At 48.7% G+C, this 24,221-nt stretch overlaps 1 protein-coding gene across 1 annotated transcript; it reads right to left on the reverse strand.

Moving 5' to 3' along the window:
* Positions 1-1,224: 1,224 nt before the first annotated feature.
* On the reverse strand, positions 1,225-18,063 carry LOC127034492 (galactitol 2-dehydrogenase-like). The gene is given in 4 exon segments (XM_050923374.1): positions 1,225-2,918; positions 12,362-12,413; positions 17,918-17,976; positions 17,979-18,063. Coding segments are annotated over 4 exon segments (471 nt in total). The 3' UTR covers positions 1,225-2,643.
* Positions 18,064-24,221: the final 6,158 nt, after the last annotated feature.

Below are 24,221 nucleotides of genomic sequence, written 5' to 3' on the forward strand. Positions count from 1 at the left end.
AGAGGGCCTAATCAAAAGCTTAAGTGAAGCAAAGAGCCTGGCAAGAGGCCTTCTGCACTGGAGTCATGTTATGCCTGGAGCGGAGGTTCGTGGTCCTGTCGTTCACGTGTGTGCTTATACTGTGTGCTGGCTGAACCAAATGAGCCTCCCTTTCTATCTCACTCACTGCTGCAGCCAATATGAGCAAATCTTTGTATAACAGAAAACCATGTAAAAGTAAATTATATTTTTCTACTGACACTTCTAATGCTGGTGTTGCTGTTTACCAATAAACTCTAATGATCGCTGTGAAGCAGACCTGTGTACATCCTCTTTGTGGAGCGGTGGGACAGTGGATAGTGGTGCTTCCCACTCAACTGGTTCCTGTTCCCGTTCCTTTGTTCCTAGTGAGCTAATATAGATAGAGAATTAGGTGAATTTCCTGCTAAAAGCCCAATTTGTTATATATGGAAATCCACACTATCTACCCCGTGCCTGGAGTTATTTCAGTAAGCTCAGCTGGATTGTGCACACTATAACTGCCATTGTAATACTTTGCTTTTCATCAGAGGCTCTCCAAATGCTACACAAGGGTCAGGCAGCATTAGGGGGAAAACTGAGACTAAGCAACATGCCCAAGGGCCCACCAGCCCAGTGGCAGAGCTGCCTGCCCTCTAATTACTAGGCAATCTCCTTTAAAGAAATGTCCTCCTTTTGTCCTGAACCCATAACCCAAAAGGCATCCTTGCAGGACTGAGGAGAGAGACTCAGTAACAGCACTAGTTCAGGCAGAGATGTTTATTCATGAGATGCAGACGGGTGCTGGGGTGTCCTGTGTACACTGCTGGTGAAATCATTCCTGTAGGCCAGGCTCTCACCATGGCACATTTCTTCCTGTCCAGTCCACTACAATCCCATGGTGTTTCTCAGAGAGGATGGAGAGCACCTTCAGAATCCCCTGCATGCTGTCCTCCACCATCAGCTCTGCCTGCAGCATGCACATTGATAGATAGGATGCTTTAAAGTGGGCCCGAAGGCCCACAAGATAGGCTGAGCAGGTAATCACACGCTTGATGCATGAACAAGGGGGGCTCAGAAGGTGGGTGAATGAAGTCAGCAAGCAGGAGCTGGGTGAATTAACCCCCCCACCCCTTGCACTCAGTACTAATAAGGAAAATGCTTGTTCCCCAGGAACTGCTCAAGGCCATGAATTTTGTAATCAAATGCTTCAGCAGGTGCTGTTAATTTACCGCAGGCAATTACATGCTTTAACTGTGGTGTAAACGTGCTTATATAAATTTGTGCTCTATTGAAGAAAGGGGGGGGGGCTGGTTCTGGTTCTCTGTGGAGAACGGGCTTGTTCTTTGTTGCTTGTGTGCATGCATCAATAAAGAACTTGGTTTCGGACTTTGCTGGGTTGCCTGTCTCTCTTGCGGTCAGACAACGAACCTGAAAAGTCTGGGATAAAGATATCCCCGACAACATGAAAGGGGGAGAATGAAACTTCACTCGTGTTCGAAGCACCCACCCATCCTGGCCTCGATGGCAGCTGGCCCACACCTTCCTGTGCTCATTGTTTCTTTCTGGATCACAGCTAGCAAATCCAGGCTGTTGCTGGGAGGTCAATACTTGCCTTTCTGGAAGGAAGGGGGAGCACAGATCTTGTGAACCTGGGAGCAGGCAGGGATGGAAATACGGACCGGAGGAGAAGCCACAGCAGCTGCTGGACCTCCCAAAGTTGGAAGCAGATCAAGTTCTCGTGGACAGGTAGAAGCACAAATAAGAACAGGAGCTGGGGTGGGGGAGACAATAGGACCTGGGGACACAGATGAGGCAGGATGGGGGATGCAGCTCGAGCACATGGGACCCAAGGACATAGGTGAGATGCAGACAGGGACACTGGAAGATGGGGAGAAAAATGACTGGAAAGGGAGGAAGATTTAACCCCATCATACTTCCAGAAAACACAAACCACATCCTTGGTTATTCCCCATCCATCTGCAAGAGTGTGGGTTGCACCAGGGGGGAAATCACAATGGTCTTGTGCCCTGATGATCCTAGGGCCTACTAGTGAAGTGACTACAAATGCAGGTTTCAGTGGGACACTCCCAGCCTTCACAGTGTCCTGCAGCCCCACAAATGTCTGAGGACTCCAGAAATGTCCTGGCTTCTCACTTCATTAGTCAAACCCTGTTTATTTTACAACTACAGCATATTTGTTCAAAGTGGAGGAGTCTGCAGGTGCAAACAGGGCAGGGGGTGCAGGGCATGTTCAGCACCAGCAGTGGCTGGAGTGCGGAGAAAAGCCAAATGAGCACAGATGTTATCAGTGCTATCCATTTGCTCCAAGTGAATGTGAGCAGCGCGTGGCCAGGGGATTTCATTTGGATGATACTAAAGGTCTGAGTCTGGCTAACTTTTCCCACTAGGAAACTTGTCTCGGCATCAGCAGCAAAGCAAAGCACCACTCTGGTTTGAGAAATGGAAAGAGATGGCAATGAATGATTTGTGTCTTGCTTCGGGTGCCTGGATGCCTATATGAACCTTGGGCTAAATTCTCCTCTTTGCTATGTAAGTGCCACTCCATTAATGTCATGGGGGTGGCACAGGTGTAACTAAGGCAAGATCAAGTCCCTTTGACTTAGAACAGAGATGAGTGAAGTTCTAGATCTCATCAGCTGTTTTTCTTCCCTGGAAACCAAAGTAGAAGCTACAAATTCTCAGCTGAAGCCCTGTGTCAGGCAGACTGACCTGGGTCACCAACATTGGTCCCACAAAGTTGATTTTATACACGGCCAACATATCTGCAGCAGTCACTGACTCCAGGGTGCTCTCTGGCATAATGCCAGCATTATTTATCAGCAAATTCAGGCCAGATCCTCCCAGATGGGCCTCAGCTTTCTTTGCAGTGGCCTGGATGCTCGTGGGGTCTGTAGCTTCTGGAGAGAGTGATGATTGGATTTATTACGAGCATGAGCTGGTTCCATTCCTGATACTGTATGAAATAAATATGGCTGAGGTTACAGTGGTTTGTGTTGGAGAGGGAGAGATGTCATCCCTTACCAGCTGAGCTCTCGGGAGATAGTTGTAGAGCTGTGGCTGATTCCTTCAAGCTATCAATATATCACATACAAAAAACTGCATACAAATGGAGTTAATTAGGTTACAAAGTCAAGCCCTCAAATGTAAGATTTGCAGCTTTATAATTGTCTGCACAACCTTAATTCTGTTCCCTTGCCCATCTAGCTGTGCACTGAAGGAGGCATGCAGCCTGTGGAAAAAATAGTATGTGGTCATGTAATTAAGAACTGTATCATGATGCAGCAGGTGACATGAGCAATCTTAATTCTGGCATTTCTTAACATATGGGAGCTTGATTTTGCAATCCAATTAACATTCTTTTAATGTCGTTTTTTAATCTCATTTCCTAGGGGGGTTTTAGGGAATGAAAAAGCTAAAAAGAAACTCTGTTATTTACACCTGTAACCACCCTACTTCATATATCATGAATACAGCTTTGAATTGTGAATGCTTCAGCACAGACTTCTGCCACTTGTCTACAAAACTAAATACATTTGCTAGCAATAGGAGAAGGTTGTTATACTGAAAGGGAATGAGTTGGTGTCGTCATATTCCTGGAGGGATAGCCCAGTGGTTTGAGTATCAGCCTGCTAAACCCAGCGTTGTGAGTTTAATCCTTGAGAGGGCCACTTAGGGATCTGGGGCAAAAATCAGTACTTGATCCTGCTAGTGAAGGAAGAGGGCTGGACTTGATGACCTTTCAGGGTCCCTTCCAGCCCTATGAGATAGGCATATCTCCATGTATTATTTTTTAATAGAATCATAGAATATGGAAGAGACCTCAGGAGGTCAGTCTAGTCCAACCCCCTGCTCAAAGCAGGACCAATCCCCAACTAAATCATCCCAGCCAGGGCTCTGTCAATCCTGACCTTAAAACATCCAAGGAAGGAGATTCCACCACCTCTCTAGGTAACCCATTCCAGTGCTTCACCACCCTCCTAGTGAAGTTTTTCCTAATATCCAACCTAAACCTCCCCTATTGCAACTTGAGACCATTACTCCTTGTTCTGTCATCTGCCACCACAGTATAGATCCATCCTCTTTGGATCCCCCTTTCAGGTAGTTGAAAGCAGCTATCAAATCCCCCTTCGTTCTTCTCTTCTGCAGACTAAACAATCCCAGTTCCCTCAGCCTCTCCTCAAAAGTCACATGCTCCAGTCCCCTAATCATTTTTGTTGTCCTCCACTGGACTCTTTCCAATTTTTCCACATCCTTCTGGAAAAATTGGAAAGAGTCCAGCAGAGGCCAACAAAAATTCAGGGAAGCCTGGTTTGCTTCCCCCTCTCCCTCCAAAAAAGTCAGGAGCTCTTGCTACATGTCGTGTCCCTAGAAAGGGAACTGCGCTGGTGCTATGTATCAGATCAGAGGAATGATCAGACAGGGAGCCCAGCTGGCTTCCTCCTTTCCCCTCCCCAGCTTGTCCTGCTACAGCAGCTCAGGCATCTCCTGGTCATTTGGCTTTGAACCCCCACAGAGGGGAGATTGGAGGGCTGACTCTGAGGAGGGAATCCCACCCCCGAATGCCCTGGCTGATAGCCACAAGATGTGAGTCGAAGCTCTGACTGAGGGGACAGATTCCAAGAGTCAGACTGGGGCTGGGACCTGCTGCTAATGGGCAGTTCTTTCCAGGAGCTACAGTCAGTCGTGTCCCCTTGATCAGCAGAGGGGGGGGGGGAGCAGAGAACATGCCCTGGGCTGGTGTAAGGGCAGGGAGGTAACAGGCTGGGCTTTGCCCCAGATTCTCCATTCTTTCAGCAGGTAGCACTTTTCTGCTGGCAAAGGGCGCTTTGGGATTTGCTGACTCACTGGTGCAGCTGGCGGTTTGCCCTGCCCATTGCCCACAGCCTTGCTCAGCCATGGTGCAAAGGCACCTTTCAGTGATAACAGACAAGCCTGGACCTAGCACCATCTCTGGGCTGTGTAACTCTGGGGCCTGGTACAATCAAGGGGAGTTTACCTTTGCCGCCTACGTGCAAAGCCAGAATCAGGTGGGATCACTTACTCTGCAGGGCTTTGTGTTTGCTGCTGCAGCAATAACAGCTGCTGATAGCCAGGATTTGCACTGGGTGCAGCTGAACTGGGCTGGGCTCTGACTCAGCTGCAAGTGTAGGAAAGGAAACCTGTTCGGCTCCAGGTCAGATATCTTTGGGGGGACAGTGCAGGTTTAGATGCAAGTAAGAAGGGTTCCCCTGGGAAGAGAACAAAGAGGGAACGGTTGGAGCGAATCCCACGCAGGGGAGTCACAGCACAACACCTGAGTGCGCTCAGGTGCACAGCGTGGAGTTTGAACTGCTGAGCCACGTAGACATAGAATCACAAAAGGCCAGGTTCCCTGCTGGTGGAAAAGCTCCACAGAGCTGGGCAAAAGGACTGTGAAGGAGATTTAGAATGTAGGGCATTTCTAGGGTGTTTGGAGAGAATATACCTAGCAGCAGTATCACAAGGTTTGGATGCTTGTAAGGCAAATTTCTTGGAAGCTAAAAGATATTGCATTATGGAACCACCAAAATATGGTCAAAACTTAGGGGAAAACATTTACAAAAAAATCAGTTCTTTTCCCCCGTTTTGCAGTGTTTGAATGAAGTAATCTTCAATTTTAAAAAATTTTTGTTACCTTTTAAAAAACGTTAAATTTCCTTTTTTACATATTTACACACACACAGAGCCCCTTTTTTCCTCTTTCTCAGAAGGTGCAATAAAAATGACTAATACTCAGAGTTTTGTTTATTTTCTCCCACTCTGTAACTTTTCAAAACTTCTCTAACTTTGGAAAAGTTTGCAGAGCAGCAACAGAAAAAAGCAAACTGTGGGATTCTAGATCTTTTTAAAACTCCCTCATCTTTTAAAGGATTCCAGAGTGATAAAGTCGCAGCCTTTCCTTCTTCCACTCTTAACTTTTTTCAGACTTTTTTCAACTTTGGAAGTTTCAGAGTGGAAAGGAGAAAAGAAAATTGGACACTTCCCCACTCCAATCTATTCATTTAGTGGAGAAAAAATTAGAGAAGGGGAGAAACTTAAATATGAAATTTCCAACATTTTGGGGTTTTCAAAAACTGAAAAGAAAATTTTTTCTTTTTTTTTTTCAAAATTTCCTGTAAAAAATGACATTTTATTGTGAAAAGTCTTTTTTGTTGGGAATATACAAAGTCTAACTCCTCAGAGAGCGCCTCAGCTAGGCTAAACCCCACTGCTCTATGGTGCCCATTCTGCTGTTACACACGTGTGATCCCCTTCATTTGAATGGGGTAATGAGGGTAAGTTAGAGCCCATGTTGACCCTGGGTCTTGAAGTTAGTGATGTCTGGGAGCTCCAACCTAAACACCAAATTTGCACAGGCTCCTTAGAGCACCTCCCTACAGGGTTGTGCAGCTGGTGGTACCTGATCCCAGTTTGCCCGGCTGCTGTAATATATCACAATAAACAGATATGTCCTTGGGGACTGATGTGGAATGAGTCAGTATTTTGGACTTTAATGGGGGTGAGTTAATAAAACAGTGATTAAGGCTACAGAATCGTGGCCGTGGGAACCGGAGTTGCATAAGAATGGGGTGGGGGAGCAGCATCCGAGCAGCAGGGTCTGGAGGCACTGGGATTGGCAAAGGACAGAATGTCTCTGGGGTGTGGGGAGTCACCAGAGCACAATGGCAGCACCTTGCACCAACTCCATACACGGCACAGGGCAATGGAGAATTAGGCCCAACACAGAGTTGGGTAAAAGTGGAGTCAGCCCAAATCTGACCTCCTTTTGCGACAGGCAAGATTCCTGGATTTAACAGGGCCGAGGTTTCAGGCGGAGGGGAACGTGCAGCTGGCAGGCATTGTGGAAGACAGTCCCAGGAGGCCCTACCTGCCCTTCCCTGCCCCCTGGGCCAGGTGCAGGGTGTATGCTGAGAGTGTGTGGAGGAGCCAGAGGTAAGCTGGGGGCGAGGGAGTGAGCAGCAGCACTGTCATCCAGTGGGCAGTGCGGGGGGCCTGCGGGTTGCCTATGTTGCTGCATGGGCTGGTTCAGCCCTGGACTGGGAGGGTACAAATGTGGCATAAAACCACCTTCCTTCACCCCTGCCCCCTTCAGCAGATCTGTGAGGTTTATGTTAGTCCACAGCAAAAAACAGCACCCAGCACCCCAAACCTGCAGCCTTGTCTAGATGAGAGAGGTCAGTCAACTGAACTGTCCTCTAGCCTAGGGTTACCATCTCTGAACATTGAAAAAAGAGGACATTCCATGCCCTCCCTGCCCTGCCCCAACTCCGCCCCTTCCCCGCCCCATTGGACCCCTTCCCCACAGTCCCCACCCCAACTCCACCCCCTCCCTGCCCCATTGGACCCCTTCCCCAAATCCCCAGCCCCGCCTCCTCCCCTGAGCGTGCCACATTCCCCCTCCCGCCCCCCGTGAAACAGCTGCCACCTTCCTGGGGTCCAAGTTTCCTGGCTCCCTGCTCTCCAGCCCATGCGCCCCCGGTCGGGCGCTTCCCCCGGCACAGCAGCAGCTGGAGCTGAGGGGATGGGAAGTTGCTTCGGGCCCCGAGCTGGGCATCCCATCCCAACGCGCTCCCACCTGCGAGGCTGCATCCCAGCCGCGGGCTCCCTCTCTGGCCGGGCTGGAGCAGAGAAGTGCTGCATGCGTGGCCCAGGCCTTGCCCCTGGGTCAGGGCGCCTCCACCCCGCTCCCAACCGGACCTGGTGAGGCTATGGCGGCTTAGGCCAGACAGCTGCGGGAGGCTGCACGCGGGCCCTTCCGAGGGGAGCTCGGGCTCCTGGGAGGTGCTGCACGGACCGCTGGCAGAGAGGCTCCTTGCACGGCCGGGGCGGAGCGGGGAGACAGGCTCTGCCAGAGCCGCAGGGGATGCTCGAAGGGGGGAGAAGCGGCCGCGGGTCCCTCCTACCCGCAACTGGCTGCAGAGATGCCACTGCTCCTAGCCGTGGGGTGCGGGGTTGCAGTAGCACAGGGGGAGAGATTGAAGTCCGCAGGTTGCAGCGAGCTGACACCCCAAGAGGAGAGAGGGGCAGTGGGTAGGGTTATCATACCTCTGTATTTACCGGACATTTTTATATATTTAAAAAATCCTCCTCGACGGCAATTAACAACTAAATAGCCGGACATGTCCGGGAAAATACGGACATATGGTAACCTACTCTAGTGAGTAGGAACTGCCTTTGCACCCCCACACATCTAGTGCAATTGATTTCACTGGCCAGTGATCATGTCAGTTTCTCCAATAGTTTGCAGGGGTCACCTTCAGCTGATACTAGCTCGATCAGCAGAGTCCATGTGAACACATCTCCCTGTCAATAGGGTGACCAGATGTCCCATTTTGGGGGGACTTTTTCATATGTACTCGCCTATTACCCTCCACCCCATCCCGTTTTTTCACAGTTGCTGTATCTGTCATGGCAGAAGTAGCCTATCTGGTCACCTTTATGTATCCTGCTGTGGAGGGGTCATTTTGCCTGGGAGCCCCTTACCCATACAAACAGCCCATGCAGAGCTCACTTGCAAGTCATTTTCAAAGTGAGCCCCTTCTCCACTTGGACCTAGAGAGTGACACCTGCTGTGGACAGAGCACTGGACTGGGACTCAGGAGACGTGGGTTCTATCCCCAGCTTTGCCACTGGCCTGCTGGGTGAACTTGGGCCCCTCACTGTGCCTCAGTTTCCTCAGCTGTAAGGGGGAGAAGGATCCTGACCTTTGTAAATCCCTTTGAGATCCACTAATGAGAAGAGCTAGCTGTCACGGAGTCACCGGGTGATGCTCTGGAACTACTCCCTAGGAAGCCAGTCAGGACTCTGCAGGAGCCTCCTCCCTGTGAGCAGACTGTCGCCAGGGCAAGAAGCCTACACAGCTTCAGCCTTCCTGGGTCTGACCTCAGAGCATTCAGCATCCCCATCCACGCCATGTGCTTCCCTCAGCGAGTCCACCCAGGCGGGGCTCCCGTGGAAGCCAAAGGGCCCTGCACCCCAACTCCACAGTCAGCAGTGACTCTTAGCCAGCCAGTAAAACAGAAAGTTTATTTGTCAAGAGGTACACAGCGTAGAACAGAACTTGTTAGCACAGAACTTAGTGACTCTTAGCTAAGTCCATCTTGGGGAGTCCTGGGCTTGATGCCCTGGACTTTGTCCTGCTTCCTGGGCAAAAGGTATCACCTGATCACATCTCCCTGCTGGGTCTCAAGTTACAAAGGGCGCTGGCCATAGCCTATGCACAGACAGCCAGGGCTGGCTCCAGGGTTTTTACCTCCCTAAGCAGAAAAAAAACATGACTGCAATCAGCTCTACCGCTGCTGCTTCAGTCTTCGGCGGCAATTTGGCAGCTGGTCCTTCACTCTGAGAGAGTGTGAGGGACCCACCACCGAAAAGCTGGACATGCTGCCCCTCACCGTTGGTCGCCCCAAGCAGCTGCTTGCTGGGCAGGTGCCTGGAGCCAGCCCTGATACCTACAGACAGATTTCACGATGCATGACAGAGAGGGGACAGTGCACGGTCAAAGTGAAGGAGCTGTGGAACGCCTACCACAAGGCACGGGAGGCAAACTGCCGCTCCGGTGCTGCACCCACAAGCTGTCGGTTCTACAAAGAGCTGGACACAATATTCAGGGGCAACCCCACCTCCAGTGCGAAGGCCTCTCTGGATACTTTGGTGGCTCATGTGCCAGCTGAGAGCAGACCAAGCCAGGAGGAGAAAATCTTGGATGAGGATGCGGAGGGCAGAGGCAGATCTAGGCACCAGCAAAACAAGCAACTGCTTGGGGCAGCCCATTTGCAGGGGCGGCAGCTGGCAGGGATCCAGTCTTGGAGCTGAGAACCTACAGGGGGCCCTGGGAACTGTAGTTCCTTGGTTAGCTCCCTGCCTATAGAGCTAGTTTCCTGGCTAGAACTACATTTCCCAGCATTCCTTTGGGCATTATCAACCGGAAAGGGTGGGGGAGGGAGTATTGTAGCTGAACCCTCATGCTGCAGCTTGCTGTGAATGGAGAGCTCACTGCTAGAGCGGGGTGGCACTGGGAATGGGGAACAAGTGTGACCAAGGAGTAGGAGGCTTTGGCCCAGATATCCCCTTCAGAAGACCTCCCCACACTGGATTAGGGATACTGGTGTGACCTCATCTTGCAGCCCCCAAAGAAGGAATTGGGTGGACTAAATGGATCGTGCCCCTCTCTATCTGAAGCCTAGCGAGGGAGGTACGTGGATCCCACTAGAATTTAAAATGAAAAGTAAAGGAGGGGAGGCTCTGGACCTGGGCAGCTTTAGATACAGTCCCAGGCATGTAGGAGGATTTCCACTTCTGAGCCATGGAAGCAGAAATTGACTTTTCCTTTCCGGATCTAGCTAATATTCAGAGAGGGAATCTAGCACCTGCCTTCCAGATTTGAACACCTCAAAATTCAGGAGCGCTCAGGCTCAGTTTGGGCAGCTGGTACTTCATTTCTCCCAAATCAAATATACTGATCCACTGTAACTTGCTGTAGAAAAAGTAGGATAAAATTGAGCAAGAAATGCTTCCCAGTGGTTATTAGGACTGGAATTGCTATTTTCAACAGCCAGTGCCTTTTTTTCTCTTAGTTTTATTTGTTTAAAAAGAAGACAGTGATATTGCATTGGTAAATTCCCCATAGAAAGAAAGAGTGGAACAAAAGAATAATAAAGGCACCTCAACTTTTCCTCATTTATGGAGGACAGTCTTATAATATGCATCCAGAGATCCTCCAGCCACACAAGCTGAAAATTGTTCCACTTTACTTCAGTTCTGTAACCACACGGGAACCAATCCTGTCTGTGTTCTGTGCACATCCAAAATTCCTACTGAATGACCCGCCCTGGGAGCATGTTACCAGTGACCCAGGGCTGGGCCAGCAGGGGGGTGCAGGTCACGGGCGAAGGCCCAGGGCTGGGGCAGCAGGGGGTGCAGGTGGGGGGGATAGCCCAGAGCTGGGGCAACAGGGAGGTGCAGGTTGGGGGAGGCCCAGAGCTGGAACATTCAAAAACCAGTGAGAGAACACTTCAGCCTCTCTAACCACACAGTGACAGACTTGAAGGTGGCAATTATGAAAAAAAAAAAAAGGCTTCAAAAACAGACTCCAAAGAGAGACTGCTGAACTTGAATTAGTATGCAAATTGGATACAATTAACTTAGGTTGAAACAGAGACTGGGAATGGTTGGGTCATTACACTAATTGAATCTATTTCCCTATGTTAAGTTCTCCTGACACCTTCTATGGGTCATCTCGATTATCACTTCAAAGGTTTTTTTTCTCCTGCTGACGATAGCTCATCTCAGTTGATGGGACTCTTCCAATTGGTATGCATACTTCCACCTTTTCATGTTCTCTGTATGTATAAATAACTCCTGTCTATGAATCCGATGAAGTGGGCTATAGCTCATGAAAGCTTATGCTGAAATAAATTTGTTAGTCTCTAAGGTGCCACAAGCACTCCTGTATTTTTCATGTGATTAAGTTAAGAGCAACAGCATCCTAGAACTCTTGCAAAGTCTGTGTGAGTTCTATGCTACACCTACCATGTGTCTCCTGGGAGAGATACTCACATCCTTGAAGGGATTCTGGGAGATGGTATGGTTAATCTACAGGGGAGATCAGCACTGCTCCTGGGTGCCCAAGGCAGGTGGGCTGAGGGGCTCCATTTTCATGAAGGGGTAGCAGACGGAGTGGGAACCCAGGAACAGTGACAGAAAGGTTAAGGGAGGAACCACAGCTGCACCTGCTGAGACCCAGAGATGCTTAAACCACCTGGGGATCAAGAAGCTGGGTTCCCCCACAGCAATCTAGTGAGTGGGACTCCAGCCAGATCTGTGACACAGGTGCTGTGCTGAAGCCTGTAATCTGGGGTCTTTACAAGCTTTACTGGATTCAGGAAAACCTTGCTGAAGTGGAGAACAGGTAACTAAAGGTCCTTGTGCCCTTGTTGATAATTGATAAGGCAAATAAAGCAAAACTCTTTCAGGGATTGACCTGAACACAGCCCCAACAGTCTGCTCCTGGCCTGAGACAACCCCAAAGCCCAAACTTCATGTCTGCACGTTTTTACACTGACAACAGATGTTTTATAAAGGAATTTGGGATCTGAGCCATTTCTGATGGGCCGCTTTCCACGCTGACCTGCAATGGTTCAATAGTTCAAAACAGTCATTTTGCTGGAATGAGTGTTGCACATTATTTCCAGATGAAGAAAGGAGCATGGAAACTGAAGAGAGACCTTGAATTTCAAGGCAAATAATAGGAACCAGAAGTAGAAAAGATCAGATTTCCGAGAGATTGTTTATAGTGGGAGATTATGCAAAAATGACATACCCAGCGGCACCAGCACAAGGTTTGGATGTTTTGCAGCAAGATTCTTAATTTCCTGGAAATAGAAACATTTTAAAAAACTGTTGGAAATATAAGGCTAAAGGGTGGGTTGCTGAGGAGCTTATGCGGCATTTGCAGCTGTAATGATCAAACTGGTATAAATATGATAAATTTTGAATTATTTCTGGAAGTAAGACTGAAAAGCATTGAGGAGGCCTGATGCAGTAACAAGGCAATGAGCACTGTATATTCATGCTGGCTTTTATTGTGTTCCCAGCCTCTATCTACTTCTCTGGCCCCATCACCATCATGTCTGAGCACTTCACAATCTGTCATGTATTTATCCTCACAGCGCACCTGTGAGGTTTGGAAGTTGTCAAGGCCTGTTCCCCACTCTGGCACTTCGAGTGCAGAGGGTGGAGGCCCAGAAGGAGTTTAAAAATTAATACTGGCCAGTCCAGGCTTGTATTAAACTCCCAAGGATACAGCTTTTCTCTGACCTTGGCTTGGTAAATGCTGCCACCACTCAAATGCAAAAACCCCTTTGAGGACCCAGGAAGGCGCACTTGGGAATTCCTTCCTGGGGGGTACCCTCAAGCCCTTTCGCCCCCCCTCCAGGGAAGAGCTGAGAAAGAAAACAAAGGAAATCAGCTGTTGCCAGTAGCTAATTAAACATGTGCACAAACCTCTTAGGACACAAAAATCCAGTACTGTTCTTAAAAAAGGTAAAGTTTATTAGAAACAAAAGAAAGAAAATACATCTGGAACTTAGGCTTTTTGCTAGATTTAAAAGAAAATAATTACAAGGATTAAGCATCAAGATAGCTCTCTTGAGGTCCAGTTTAAAGGTTACAAGCATAACAAAAGCACATGGGGTTAGCACAGAGGCGTCCACAAGCCATAAAGAAATAAAAAGGAGAGAAACCTAATCGCGTCTTCCTAAACATTCCCTGATCTACTTACATATCTGGGGTTTCAAATGTATAGTTTCTAGGTATGATCTGATGATTTTTCACACCTGGTCCAAAGCTTTTTACAGCATCGCTGCTCTGTCCCCCCTCTCCAGAGAACCACAACAGGCAGACAACAGGGACATTTTTTCCCCCTTTTAAAAAAAGTTTTAGCCTTCCCATTGACTTTTTTGGTCCGGTGTCCACTTCCTTCCTTTTACTCAGGCAGGGAGACTTTTTAACCTTTTACAGATAAAGCAAATAGAGAACAACTACTACGAGAGGGCTTATAGCTGGCTGGCTGGGTGTCCATAAAAGGGAGCTACCCTCCCACTCCTTTCATTTGTCACAGAAGTGCTAGTACCTCCATTACACAGAGGGGGGACTGAGGCGCAGAGAGACTCAGGGTGTGTCTGTACTGGAGCTGGAGGTGCACTTTGCAGCTTGAGTAGACCAAGCCACGCTAGGTCTGATTGAGCTACTGCACTAAAAGTAGCCATGGGACAGGCTAGTAGCACTCCTGTGCAGCCCTGTCTGAAATCCTAGGCATGTATCAGGTCAGCTAGCCTCTCCTGCTGCTGTCTCCAAGGTGACTATACTTCTATTTTTAGTATGCTCGCTTGATCAGAGCTGGCGTGGGTCCATCTACCCACGCTGGAAATTACCACGCCACCTCCAGCATAGCATAGCCTCAGTGACTGACCTAAGGTCACAAAGGAAGTCTGGCAGAGCAGGGACTTCCAGACCCCTGCTTCCCCTCTACACTGCTTGCTTGCACTGTATATTATAAGGCTACCGTGACATATACTGAGCGGCACTGAGCTAAAACACTGCTGTGCTTGCTCAGGGCCAAGCTATGGCCTTAAGGCACAGGCCTGCATTGAGGATGGGTCAGAGCTGCCTTCCCCCTGGCAGCTCTGGGAAACATTCTGCCTCACCCAGAGTGAGCTGCCCTCTGCAGCTGGCCGGCTCTGCTATCTGATGCAGGGAAGCAGTACAAGCTTATGGTCCTACCTTCTCCCTGTCCCTGAGCCACAAGCCCCACACAGAAGTGTGCGGAGTGCCGATGAATCCAACTCTTGTGCCAGAAGCATGAGTGAGAGGAAGGGGGAGCAGGGGCTGGCCACCCTCTAACCCCCAGTGCTTTCCCATAGGAGTCTGGGTGAGGATTAGGCCCATTATTGGACCAGATGGTCAGGGATGCAGCACGTGATGTGAGTCCCTTGATGAGTGGGCTGGCTCAGGTCCCCAGCGTTCCATTCTCTCCTGACCAGGTACGAAGCCATTATCAGCCCCACGGCAACTATGTGTTAGGGCACGTTCAGAACAAGAACGTTTCTGTTACTTGCATTAACTTTCAAGGCCTGATCTTGCAATATTTATTCTTGCAAAGCTGCCCTTGCGATCAATGGGCAATTTGTCTGAAGCAGGGGCGTAGCCGTGTGTGGCCCTGGATAGGCTACTATCCACCCACTTAGCATCTAGGCCCACCCAAATCTCAGGGCTGGAGCTCCCTGAATCCACAGGGTGGGAAGAGGTGAGTCATCCTCAGTGAGGGGTGTGCCTGGAAGGAGTGAGTCTGGATGGGGCTAGCGCTGGGGCTAGAGACCTGGCAGCGCACAGTGCTGGCAAGAGAGGGACATGGATGGATGGGCGGATGGACACTTAGTCAGGATCAGGAGGGGCAGGCGGAGCTCGATCCCTGGTGGGGCCCCCCCTCAGCCCTATGGGCATGCCCTGCAGCTTGTGTGCCCTGGGCAGCCTCATCTTCTGGTGCCTGCTGAGAGGTAAGAGCCAGCTGGAGGGGGAGGCAGGCCCCCCATCTCCTCTGCCTCCCCTTCCTCCCTGTCTCCCCTGTCATTGCCCCCTACCCCAAAAGTCAGTGCTCACTCAGTTTTCCTGTCCTAGCTACTCCACTTGTCTGAAGGAGAGACGGTCAGATAGTGGGGCTTTTTCCCCATGAGAAATATTGACTTGCTGCCAAAAAATCAAAAATGTAAATAGTTCAATTCAGCAATGGGGCCATGGAGTGACACAACATTTGAGTGTCTCTTGCTCCCATTCTCCTCCACAGATGAGGCTCTCTGGTCAGACTGCATGGTGCAGCCTCCCGAAGACAGAGAAAGCCATTATGTGCAGCAGTACAACTCCTCTCCCCAGTGGGGCAACTGTGGTGCATCATGGGAGTCCCTGACCATTGTGTATGATAGGAGATATAGTCTGGCTGGAGAACCAATCTATAGAGGAGAATAGGGACATGAGTAAACCAGACTATGACTCCAGTGAGGGACTGCAGCAGCTTATCAAAATTGAAATATTTTGAGTTTCCCTCAAAATAATTTGGCTTTTGACCAAAACACAACAACTCTTCAGTTTGGGGATTTTTTGTGTGGTCTTGGCAAAAAGTCAAAATGTTACATAGACGTGTAAATGCAGACATGTCTGGCAAAAAAAAAGATCTTTTCAATCCCTGAATTTTCTGTTTAAAAAAAATAATAAAATTTTGCGGCATCATTTTTGACCTGCCCTTGTCTGGAGTAAGGCCCACAGGAACCTGGGCTCACACCCTTCTCACCCCAGGATGAACAAAGATTCTTTTTCTGAACATTCTGGGTCAAATCCAATACCCCTTACTCAGATGAGTAGTTCCACTGACATCAGTGGGATGACTCACATGAATAAGGAGAGCAGGAGCAACCCACACTGAAAAAATTGGCCTTTAGGTTTGTCAGGGGACACCTGGCATAAGGTCCTGTCTGCATCAGGGGCTGCAGCCACTGACGGACAGCCCTTAGGTCCATAACTCAGGTTCACAAAAAGAGGACACAGAAAGGGAGGGGGAACTGGAAGCGGGGTTAAGTTGTCATGGGATGAAAGGGAAGGTCCTTTCATGGACTGAGAACTGGTTAAAAGACAGGGAACAAAGGGTAGGAATTAATGGTAAATTCTCAGAATGGAGAGGGGTAACTAGTGGTGTTCCCCAAGGGTCAGTCCTAGGACCAATCCTATTCAACTTATTCATAAATGATCTGGAGAAAGGGGTAAAAAGTGAGGTGGCAAAGTTTGCAGATGATACTAAACTGCTCTAGATAGTTAAGACCAAAGCAGACTGTGAAGAACTTCAAAAAGATCTCACAAAACTAAGTGATTGGGCAACAAAATGGCAAATGAAATTTAATATGGATAAATGTAAAGTAATGCACATTGGAAAAAATAACCCCAACTATACATACAATATGATGGGGGCTAATATAGCTACAAGTCAGAAAAGAGACCTTGGAGTCATCGTGGATAGTTCTCTGAAGATGTCCACGCAGTGTGCAGAGGCGGTCAAAAAAGCAAAGAGAATGTTAGGAATCATTTAAAAAGGGATAGAGAATAAGACAAAGAATATTTTGTTGCCCTTATATAAATCCATGGGATGCCCACATCTCGAACACTGTGTACAGATGTGGTCTCCTCATCTCAAAAAAGATATACTGGCACTAGAAAAGGTTCAGAGAAAGGCAACTAAAATGATTAGGGGGTTGGAACAGGTCCCATGTGAGGAGAGATTAAAGAGGCTAGGACTTTTCAGCTTGGAAAAGAGGAGACGGGGGATATGACAGAGGTATATAAAATCATGAGTGGTGTGGAGAACCCATAATATAAGAACTAGGGGTCACCAAATGAAATTAATGGGCAGCAGGTTTAAAACAAATAAAAGGAAGTTCTTCTTCACACAGTGCATAGTCAACCTGTGGAACTCCACACCTGAGGAGGTTGTGAAGGCTGGGACTATAACAGTGTTTAAAAGAGAACTAGATAAATTCATGGAGGTTAAGTCCATAAATGGCTATTAGCCAGGATGGGTAAGGAATGGTGTCCCTAGCCTCTGTTTGTCAGAGGATGGAGATGGATGGCAGGAGAGAGATCACTTGATTATTGCCTGTTAGTTTCACTCCCTCTGGGGCACGGGCATTGGCCACTGTCGGTGGACAGATACTGGGCTGGATGGACCTTTGATCTAACCCAGTATGGCCATTCCGATGTTCTCATGTATCCGCAGCAGGGGTGCTCGCTGGAGGTGGGGGTCAATGTCACTCCCTGTCACAGTGTCAGGGCGGCTGGCACAAGCCCAGGACGCAGCAACAGCCATCAGTCAGTGGGACCCATCCACAAGGGCTGAGAGGTGGGGCCTGGGCGGGTGGGATCCGGCAGCTGTGGATGTGAACCAATCAGCTGTGGATGCAGGGGAATGGACCATCAGAAAGCAGACTAACCAGAGCTTTCTGAGTTGCAGCTTGTCTGCTCTGCAAAGCCCCACAGGTTTTCTGTTATTTGAAATCCCCGCCAGGACAGAGAAAACAGGCTTGAAAAAGAGGCTCAGTGCAGGGAAACTCAAATATACGGTAACTCTAACTGCACTAGTGCAAACCCCTAGTGTAGACAGGTAAAGCCATTATGTGCCCCAGTAGAGCTGGAAACTGCGGTACACTGCACTGATGCAAATTGCAGTTTAGCTTGTCTACACTAGGGCTTTACAGCAAGGCAACTACAGTGGAGGCTGGAAGCAGTACAAACAAGGCTTCATTCAATCTGTTGGGATCATTTCCCCCTAGTTTCTCACCTCCGCTCGTGCACTTTCTGGGTCCCAGCAGGCCACAAAGATCCATTCCGGTGGGTTTGGTTCCCCAGGAAGTGTTTAACCAGTCCCAGGCCAATTCCCCGAGTAGACCCAGTCACCAGCACACTGTGAGCTGTCAGCCCTGCCATCTTCACCCAGCTGCTGGCTCCAGCCCTCCACCAACTCGCTAGCTCTCTTTATAAATGTTAGCTATGTGCTGAGTCACCCTGAGTGAGCAGACCTGCCTTCTCAGCACCTGCCTCCTGATGGACCATTGTGTGTCGTACAACAGAAGTCATAAGTCAAATCATAGTGAAGGGCTAGCGGAGATTTCAGAAGGAAACTAGCAGGGAGAGATAAACTAGGGGTACCGTTTTCAGATGAACATCAAAGGTCTGTTCTGGTATATTTGTGGTGCAGAGACACACTCTGGCCTTGTTCTGTCTGTGAAGACAAGCTGCCAGTGGTCCTGATCTTATGAAAAGGGAATCTTGGCCAATCTGGTGGAAAATGCTGAGGAAAGGAGTTGGGGCTTGTCAGAGATGGGGACTGTCCTGTGAGTTAAGCTTAGGCTCTAGAACGTGTGTGATGATTTTGTTTTATATGTAACCCTTTGTTTCCAGCTGGGGCAGGAGCTGGGTGGGGCATTGAGGGCAGAAGCCCAGGTGAGGAGGGGCTGTCCCTCTGGTTGCTTGAAAGGGGAGGAAAGGCCTTGAGAGAGACAGATGTACAGTCAGGCCAGGGAGAGGCTGTGAGAAAGGGCCTGAAGAAAGGCTAAGGTGGGAAGAAGTCCAGGGGGTCTGAGGAAGCAGCGCCTAGCTGCTGGGCACAGGGTCCTTGGTCTGGAACCCAGAGAAGAGCAGGGGATCCTGGGCTCTCCTAACAGACATAGGAAAGGTGGGGCGGGAAAACTGACACACAGAGAGAAGGGCTACTGAGTTTGGGTCTGGGTCCCCAGGCAGAAAGCCTGGGAATGTGTCCCTCCCCACAAGAGAAGAATGACCCTGCAGAGCCTGGATCTGCCAGCCTGCTGCTCCCCCCTCCAGGAGCCCCCTGAAGAGTTTAGCAGGGATAGTGGGCGGAGGTGACACCATTTCCATCAGAGGGGGGCAAACAGCTGGGCTAGCTGCTTCCTCCTACTGGCAATAATGTGTCAGCCCAATAGCTCCCTCTGCACCCCTCCCTGGCTCCCCAAAAACTGCAGGCACCTGAGCAGATTTTCTGTAAACTTCCCCTTATATTTTGACCATGTTTGTCACTTTGGTTCTATAATGTAGTATCTTTCACCTTCCAGGAATGTAAGAATGTGGCTTTCACTCATTAACTGTGATACTGCAGCTAGGTATCCTCTCTGCAACTCCCTCTCCTGGAAACGCCCTACATTCTAGCTCTCCTCTACAAATTTTTGTGCTAAGTTCTTTACTGGTGTAAATCGACTCAGCTCCATTGAGCTTTTACACCAACCCATTTCCACCAACAAGGAATTTGGCCCTCTGTGAAGCTATGTCTACACAGCCTAGCTGTTCAGACTATGGGGGTATGAATAGCAGTGCAAACCAAAGTGCTGTACTTTAACTCTTGATAAATTAGAGGACTGGGCTATAGACACCAAAATGAAATTCAGCCAAGACAAATGTAAGGTGCTACTGTTAGAGAAGAAAAACCAAGCGCACAAATACAGAATGAGGGTTAATTGACAAGGCAGCAACACCGCTGAGGAGGATCTGGGAGCTGTGGTGGATAACAATCACAACGTGAGTCACCAATGTGATGCTGTTGCAAAGAAATCAAATGCAATTGTAGGTTGCATTAACAGAAGCATAGCATGCAAGTCACAGGAGGTGATAGAACAGCTCTACTCAGTGCGAATTAGGCCTCAGCCACAGTGCTGTGTCCAATTTTGGTCACCACCGTAAAAAAAGGATGCATGGAAACTGGAAAGGATCCAGAGGTGAGTGTCAGAGATTCTCAAAGGATGGAATCCAAGCCATATGAGCAAAGGCTGAAGGAACTGAGTATATTTAGTTTGGAGAAGAGGAGATTAAGCGGGGTTATGATAGCTGTCCTCAAATACTCAAAAGGCTGCCATAAAAAAGATGGAGAAAGGTTGTTCTCTCTTGCCGCAGACGGTAGGACAAGAGGCAATTGGTTCTAAGTACAGCACAGCAGATTTAGATTAAGTCTCATGAAAAGCTTCCTAACAGAAGACCAGCAGGACAATGAAACAAACTGCCTAGGGAGGTTGTGGAATCTACCTCACTGGAGGTTTTCAAAAGGAGGCTGGCGAGCCATGTGTCTGGGACAGTTTCGATACAACAAATTGAGCATCTTGGTGGGGATTAGACTAGATGACCCTTGCGGACGCTTCTGGTTCTATGATTCCAACTAGTCCTCTGTGTGGACTCTTCACAGATTTGCTCCAATTCTTCCCTCCTCTGTTTTCTTTCCAGAGGATCCTCTCTTATCTTAAACCTCCACTGTCATCCCTCCTCTCACCTGCAAAGATATCTGACCTGGGGCCGAACAGGTTTCCTTTCCTACACTTGCAGCTGAGTCAGAGCCCAGCCCAGTTCAGCTGCACCCTGTGCAAATCCCGGCTGTCAGCAGCTGTTATTGCTGCAGCAGCAAACACAAAGCCCTGCAGAGTAAGTGATCCCACCTGATTCTGGCTTTGCACGTAGGCAGCAAAGATAAACTCCCCTTGATTGTACCAGGCCCCAGAGTTACACAGCCCAGAGATGGTGCTAGGTCCAGGCTTGTCTGTTATCACTGAAAGGTGCCTTTGCACCATGGCTGAGCCAGGCTTTGGGCAATGGGCAGGGCAAACCGCCAGCTGCACCAGTGAGTCAGCAAATCCCAAAGCGCCCTTTGCCAGCAGAAAAGTGCCACCTGCTGAAAGAATGGAGAATCTGGGGCAAAGCCCAGCCTGTTACCTCCTTGCCCTTACAACCAGCCCAGGGCATGTTCTCTGCTCCCCTCCTCTGCTGATCAAGGGGACACAGCTGACTGCAGTTCCTAGAGTCACAAAGAACTGCCCATTAGCGGCAGGTCCCAGCCCCAGTCTGACTCCTGGAATCTGTCCCACTTTTTGCTTTATGGCTCACCCCTCAGTCTCATTTTTGGATATGTGCATATTTGGTGCTATTGGCCATTTTGAAAAAAAAGATTTTTTAAATGTTGGTTTCATTGATATTTATCGGGTGCCTTAGAACAATATGATTAAATAAAGCTTTCATACCTGTTACTCATTTCTTTCTACATAATGCCTTTAGCATTCATCTTTAAAAAATGGTAGACAGACCCCAGTGAAAGGCATGCCTAACCTTTATAGCAATTTCACTTATTCCATTTACTCTAAATAATGTATTTCTTCATAGCCATGTAGTGGCCTGCTAGGCAAAGCCAAGAGCTGAGAGCTTCTTAACGAGGCTGTGATCCCTAAGCCTTTTAGCATCCATCAACTCTTAACCAGCGGGCAGGTCTACTCAGGGCTACTCAGGGAGACCAGGGCTTTGAAAAGTCTGCTCCTAAGTGACCAGAGGGGGTGGGCACCGGAGGCATGACAGATTACTTGTAATACTGGAAACCCCAGCAGAATTATCAAGGGCTCAGTCTGCAGCTGTGGGAGAGGCCATTTTACTTAAGGTGGCATTTGTTGTTGCCATCTTTGGTGCTTTCAGAGTCAGCGAGCTGGTGCCTAAGGCAGCTGTGGACAGGTCTCAGCATGCACTCAACCTAACATACGTGCAACTATCTGCAGGGGCATTGTCCTTGCACTTAAAGTACTCGAAGCAGATGAGAAGGAAAATGAGGGCTGAGGTGGTACAGAAGGAATGTGCAGATGAGTGCTTGTGCCCTGTAAAGACAATAAGAGCCTTACCAAAAATCCAGGGCCTGCAGCCAGACCCATTGTTCACATGCGGCAATGGCAGCTTCCTGACAAGGTACCAATTTAGTGCAGTACTGAGGAAAACCTTGCACTACTGCGACTTTTACCTGGGTAAATTTAATACTTATTCTTTCAGGGTTGGAGTAGCTGCAGGGAGGTTTGGCACATGGCAGTACAGGCCATAGGGCACTGGAAATCAAGATGTACAGGGCTTGACGGCCGCACCGAGGAAAAGAGGCCAGGGAATGCCAAAATGTAACTGCACTTGTTTCAGGAGCTACCCACAGTGTCTGCACCGTGTGGATCTGTGGGCACTCCATAGTGCATTGGGCCCACAAGAGGGCAGGCAGGATAGCAGCCGGATCTCACCTGGGCTTCAGGGCCAAAGTACACATCCAGAAGAGGTATGCAGTGAGATCAACTCATTGCACTTCTGCTCTCTCCGTCAGGCCAGGGCTGGGAGCAGACTCAACCTGTATGGAGAGAGCTAGAAGGAAAGTAGGGCACCAAGATATTCGGTGATCCAGCAAGGGGACTTCTGTTACAATTGGCCAGGGCCGGATTAACTTTTTGTGGGCCCAGCGCCAAACATATCTGTGGGCCCCTCCGGGGAATGAAGGGAACAGGGGTAAGAGCACAGCGGGCAGGGTGGATTTGATTTAAATCACTAGTCAGGAAGACTCAATTTAATCATGATTTTCTACATGAAAGTGCATTCTTGTTATAACCTTAATACATATTCTTCACAATTCGGAGATAGATGTAGGTTTCATTTTTAGAAGGTATGCACTATACATTTTTAAACAGTGATTTATTTTGAAAACTTTTCAGATGAGTTTTACAGTGATATCAGAAAATGAATAATGGTTTGGTTCTTTCATTTACCAAAGATAATTGGAGCAGATATTTATGAAGTCATTAGGAGGTGAACTATCTCCAATTCAACAGGTTAATCACTAATATTTGGGAGATTTTCTTGCCAGCTGTATTAGGAAGAGAACATCACCAGACAGACATTTAAGTTGTTTTATTTAACTAAAACAACCACGTTAAGTATTCTGGATTTTTTTCTTCAACAGCAAACGTAATATTTTAACAAAAAAGCATATGTCCCTCCCGTCTCACATTTATCTCCAGACTTCTTGTCCTTGTCCAGATCTATTCCGCCCCCAACAATCTTCTATTCATTGAACTTTTTCACTTTTAAAGAGAGATTGACTCTCTATACACAAATTTGCAGAGGGACAATAGCATTGAGGTCTGTTATTTCTCACGTCTATATATTATTTATTTATTTTAAAACATTTTTGCTGTTAACAAGCATGTTACCTCTGGAGACACAAATCCACAGTTTGAGAACTGCAAAACTATTCATCTCTGATGGTTTCTTCTAGAATGAGCACTGCGTCCTATTGGGTAGATGGAAAGATTAAGCTAAATAATCTATACAAATGCCTGTGGAACCCCATAAAATTGGGTTCCTAATCCATGAACTATTAGAACTCATTTACAAAACTTTTCTTAAACATTACATGAATATATTGTCTCATACTATAGAATTAGAATTTATAATTCCTATTCCATGATGAGCTATAACGTATCTTAATAATCCATTTTAAATTTTAAAAAAAATCTGATTTTTTGATTTTTAAAAAAAAATCATTTTTATCCACCCTGACAGCAGGGAATAGTGTGGGGGAGGGGAATGATTGGTCCCCAGCTGGAGCAAGGCAGGGGCCAGGGGCAAGAGCACAGCGGGGCATGTGGGGGGAAGGATTGGTCCCCGCTAGAGCGAGGCAGGGGTCAGGGGCAAGATGAGCATAGTGGGGCATGGGGAGAGGATTAGTCCCTGCTGACTGAAGTAAGGCAGGGGATGGGGGCAAAAGCACAGCGGGGCGGGAGCTAGGGTTGGTCCCTGGAGCAAGGGAGGGGCCGGGGGTAAACTGCAAGTGCAGCAGGGCTCGGGAGGAGATAAACAGGATCTCTCCCACCCCTGCCCACATAGAGCGGGTATCTACCGTCTCCCTGGTTCTAACCCATTCTCTTTGTCTCTCTCTCTGCACTGAGCTGAGGGTGGGGGTGCACTGAGCACAGTGCTGGGGGTGCAAGGTCTAGGAGGGAGTTAGGATGCAGGAGCAGGCTGAGGGTTGGGATGCAGAGTCTGGCCAGGAGATAGGGTGAGGGAGGGGGCTCAGGGTTGGGGCAGGAGGCTGGGGTGTGGAGCGCTTACCTGGAGCAGTTCCCATTTGGTGCAAGGGGTACAGGTAGGAATGTGTGTGCAGGATGTTCCGTTTGGTGCTCAGGGTGGGGGTAGGGATGTGGGGAGGTGCAAGTGTCAGGGCATGGGGGCTGGGAGGGGCTGGGGATATGGGGGTTGCAGGAGTGAGGACTGGGGGCTGGGGGTCTGTGAGGGGGTGC

The sequence above is a fragment of the Gopherus flavomarginatus genome, chromosome 14 (assembly GCF_025201925.1).
Source record: "Gopherus flavomarginatus isolate rGopFla2 chromosome 14, rGopFla2.mat.asm, whole genome shotgun sequence".
In the NCBI taxonomy this organism is placed as follows: domain Eukaryota; kingdom Metazoa; phylum Chordata; order Testudines; family Testudinidae; genus Gopherus; species Gopherus flavomarginatus.